The 4,033-nt window shown below is 43.4% G+C and overlaps 1 protein-coding gene across 1 annotated transcript in view; it reads right to left on the reverse strand.

Moving 5' to 3' along the window:
* Positions 1-218: 218 nt before the first annotated feature.
* KCNMB2 (potassium large conductance calcium-activated channel, subfamily M, beta member 2) overlaps positions 219-4,033 on the reverse strand; it is a 16,620-nt gene continuing 12,805 nt past the window's right edge. The window contains exon 4 of the mRNA XM_010134496.1: positions 219-684. Coding sequence (XP_010132798.1) covers positions 400-684 — 285 coding nt within the window. The 3' untranslated portion in view covers positions 219-399. The remainder of the gene's footprint in view (positions 685-4,033) is intronic.

A 4,033-nucleotide genomic window follows, 5' to 3' on the forward strand; every position in this document is an offset into this window, starting at 1 on the left:
GCCAGATGTGAGACCTTCGTGATGTGCAAGTGATTGGCTGCCCTTTGTCCAGTGGTGAATTTTCCCCAGAGTCCTTTGATAAAATTGAAAAAGTCAATTGACTAAGCTTGGCAAATGGTCACACTGAGCCCCATTTTTGCTGTAGAAAAGAAAGAAGTACTAGTCTCAGCATAAACCAAGATCATATAGACGGTCAACACAAAACAGAACTTTTTTCAGTTTTCTGCATAATAATAACATCATGTTTGCATATAGAACAGCTTTTGCATTATTGCTCTACTTATAAGAATATAGTAAGGAACTTATAACGGACTTGCACATTACAAACTTAAGGTTCTTTGGTGAAGAATGAGAAAACAGTGTTTTCGCTGTAATTAGATCTCACAAAAGTTTTCCTTTTTATCTGTTGATCCTTTGGATTCTTTCACAGAGGAGGGAAAGGTATTGAGTCAGCTTTACCATCGCAACAATGGCAACCCCGCCGATCATCATGCAGGTGGGCCAGAAGAGGGAGTGGAACAGCACATTAGAGCTGTACAGTTTGGTTAATATCACATTCTTCTGAACGCCTTCGGGGTCGTAGAAGCAGGAGAAGCGTTGGTACTTTCTGAAGTTTTCCATCACGACGTTCACCAGCGACATGGATTCCTCGTAATTCTTGCCGCATTTGGGTATGTATGAACACTAGGAAGAAATTAGAGGGAGAAAGATGCATCTCAGAACTAGATACAATGTCTGTCTTCAGGTGGCAAACTGGAAAATCTCAAGATGATTATGCTTTTCATAATAAGAGTGGAATACTATTAAGCTAATAATAAATTTATCAGAGACAAAACTCAATATTTTGCACATCTACAGAATTTCCCATTGGAGACCTTCCAAGTGCTGTACAAACATTAATGCTTTAATCTGCACAGCAGTCTCGTGAGAAAGGTGAATATATTATTATTGCTAATTTACACATGCAAAAATGGAGCTGATGAAGTACCTCTTCATCTTAAGTGGCACGCATGCACTCACGGTTAGATGGGTAATTGACTCTCTGTAAATACAAATCTGGCAGTTCAGATCTCACTTGGATCAGATCAAAGTGATTGTAGTGGGCACAGGAGTTCACTCACAGAGGAGAAGGATTAAGGATTTGATTAAGGACAAATAGATCCAGACTAGGAGAAAACTGAGTTTTCCTACTGAGAACCCAGACTTTTCATTCAATCTCTAGCTGAAGATCAGCCTGGCTACCAGGATGGCTCTTGGTCTTTGCTCTTGACCCCAGCTTAAGTCAAACAGTTCCTTCTCTGTGAAGATACTGCTTGAATTTTAGTTTCAGTCACAAAGAAAAGATTTCGGGGTGGCTCTATCTAACACAGTTTCAATCAGCATTCTCAAAGAATACTAAAGGCAACTTAATTGGAAAACTAGCTTATGGGAGATGCAGGACAGCAGTCCTGGACTGTGCTCACCATTCCCTGTGAAGAGCTAGTGTGGGCTGGTGAGGGGCTGGGCAGGCACACAAGGATTGAGGCCACATCTAGATTTTGACCTAGAGCAGGAACTCCTGAATTTTCTGTTGCTGCTGCTGGTCTGGAAGGGGATTGATGGGAGCAGTTGAGGGCCCCACTCCCCCTTCTCTCTTCTAGACACTTAAGCTCCTCTACAAGCGAAGTGAAGATTTTTCTGATTCTGCACAAGATTTTGATTAAATTCCCTGTCTAGGCAAAAACTGCTTAAGGATGTGTAGAAATCTGCTGCTTAATTTGTTGAATGTGCATGGGGGGACCCAGCAGGTGACTGCTCCTTTGCAGTTATGGGATGAGCATGAGTCCCTGCCATACTCCCTGCCTGTGCTGCCAAACCTGCTTGTCCTGGGTGAGCACCTAAAATAGCTTCTGATAATTTAATGAGAGAAAGTGAGTTTTACAAAGGAAAAAAGATGTTTTGATTAAAATAATGCAACCCATGGCTTTTGATTTTTACTGTTTTAACATATATACTTTATAGATGTCCCTCTGTTCTTTTTTATGACTGTGCTGTGACTTTTTTGTAACATTCTGTGACAAATCTCTAGTCCTAATAGTGATCAAAAGATTAACCTCGTAACAGGATTTGATTGATTCATTGGCAAGTTTATTAGCACAGAATATGATTTGAAGCACAGCAGAAAGATTGTCTGGCATTAGCAGACTGGAGCATGGCATCACTGACATGATGAATATTTCATGGAGCTCTAGAAATCAGAGATGGAAAACATCAGAGCACTAATATCTCATCCATCTTCCTGCTGGTGCAGATCTGCTCCCTCCAGGATATTCTCTTGAACTCTGCCCAGCTTGGTCTTAAAAGTCTACAGCCACAAGCCCTATTCCGGTGTCTATGACTCATAGCCCATAATCTAGTAGGGGAAACTTCTCAGCGAAGCATACCTCATTTTCTTTTACTAAATGATGTGCTATCACTGTGGTAACTAGTATTTCTGACTCTGGTGTTTGTTTGTTGTGGTTTTTTCTTGCGACTTCGGTGCTATACATTTTTGTTTCTTGAAGTCCCATTAAGTATCCTCAGCAAGGGGTTTGAGTGAGGACTTAGGTACTTTTGCCAAAGTCCAGCTCTTCCTCTTTGACAGAAAACACCAGGCATGTAAAAACCCAAATGAGGACAGATTCCTGGACTCAAAGTCTGCAGAAACGTCCCAAGAGTGCAGCGAGGTCTGACTCCCTGCAAGTCTGAGTATTTTCCAAGCATTTTCAAAGCAGACCTGATAATGAAGCAGAACTTGAGCTGTTGCCTCCTACACCTGATGGCACAGAGCCACCAGTTGTGCCAGGGTGGTTGGGCTGCCCATGGCATAAGGGTTTGGGAGCATGAAGCTGTGAAATGCACTTGTGCGAGGAAGGTTGATTTACTTTGCCTTTCAGCCAGGCTCCTTGTGCTGAAACCGTCTCTCTCCAGACTATGGTTTCCCTAGTGCTCTCCAAGCGTGCCCTTTACTCCATGTGCTAACTGCCTCATTCTAGTTTTCCTGAGCTGCTGGAAGCATCTTGGCCTCAGCTTTGAGGAGCTCCTCAGCACAAGATCTCTCTCTGTGCATTAAGTTGTGGATGCAGGGTGTTCTGTCCACACTTCTGCTTCCTCAGTGAGACAGTTTCCAGAGATAGCACAAGCTGGTTCTGCCCTGCTGGTGTCTGCCATGTTGCATAGGTCATTGATGAACAAGTAAGTAGACACGAATGGTGCGATGTTTTGATGTTTTCTTTGGTTTGGTCTTCATTTGGTTTTCAGGGAATTTTATATCCACAACTGTTACGCTGTACCTGTGAATGTAGCGTGCTAAATCTATGCTGTTTTATTACACCTCTGCACTGTCAAACACTTGGAAATCTGCAAATCTGGGAGTAACATCTGGCTCTCTACCTCAAGTGAGGATTCTGTGATACAATGGAGAACAGAGGTTCTTGTGTTTCTGGCAATCTGATCACAAGAAGGACATAGTAGACAGCAACAAAGAGAAATCGTGATTATGTTTCCAGCTCTATTTCCCAAATTTAAAGAATTGGATAGGTAGCCTGTATGAACTGCCTCTGGACACGTCCAGTCCAATGCCTTGCTCAGTGCAGAGTTGCTCAGGGGCTTGTCCAGTCAGGTTATGACTATCTGCAAGGATGGAGATCACACAACATCTCCAGACAAGCCGGGGGCAGTTTCATTTCAACCAATGACGTTACACTGAAAACACTGTTGCCAGAGAAGCCCCCAGTTCAGCCTGAGTGGTGGAAGTACAAGACTCTCATCCTATGTCTGCTGTTGGGCTTTGTGTCCATGCTGAGCCTGGAAACTTTGACAAGACGTGCTGTGGCAATCTATGTGAGAAAGTGGTCGGGACGTCAGTGTACAGCTTTTTGCAAAGTGCAACAGGTTTAAACCAAGGGCTGAAGGAGTTTTGTGTCTGCGTGGGCCCGATGTTGATTCCTGCCGACTGAACTCTCCAGTCCAGCGGGGAAATGGATCTGCTGGGAAAGGCAGCTGAACCTTGCTG

The sequence above is a fragment of the Buceros rhinoceros genome, unplaced genomic scaffold (genome assembly GCF_000710305.1).
Source record: "Buceros rhinoceros silvestris isolate BGI_N320 unplaced genomic scaffold, ASM71030v1 scaffold5074, whole genome shotgun sequence".
NCBI classification, from domain to species: Eukaryota; Metazoa; Chordata; class Aves; order Bucerotiformes; family Bucerotidae; genus Buceros; species Buceros rhinoceros.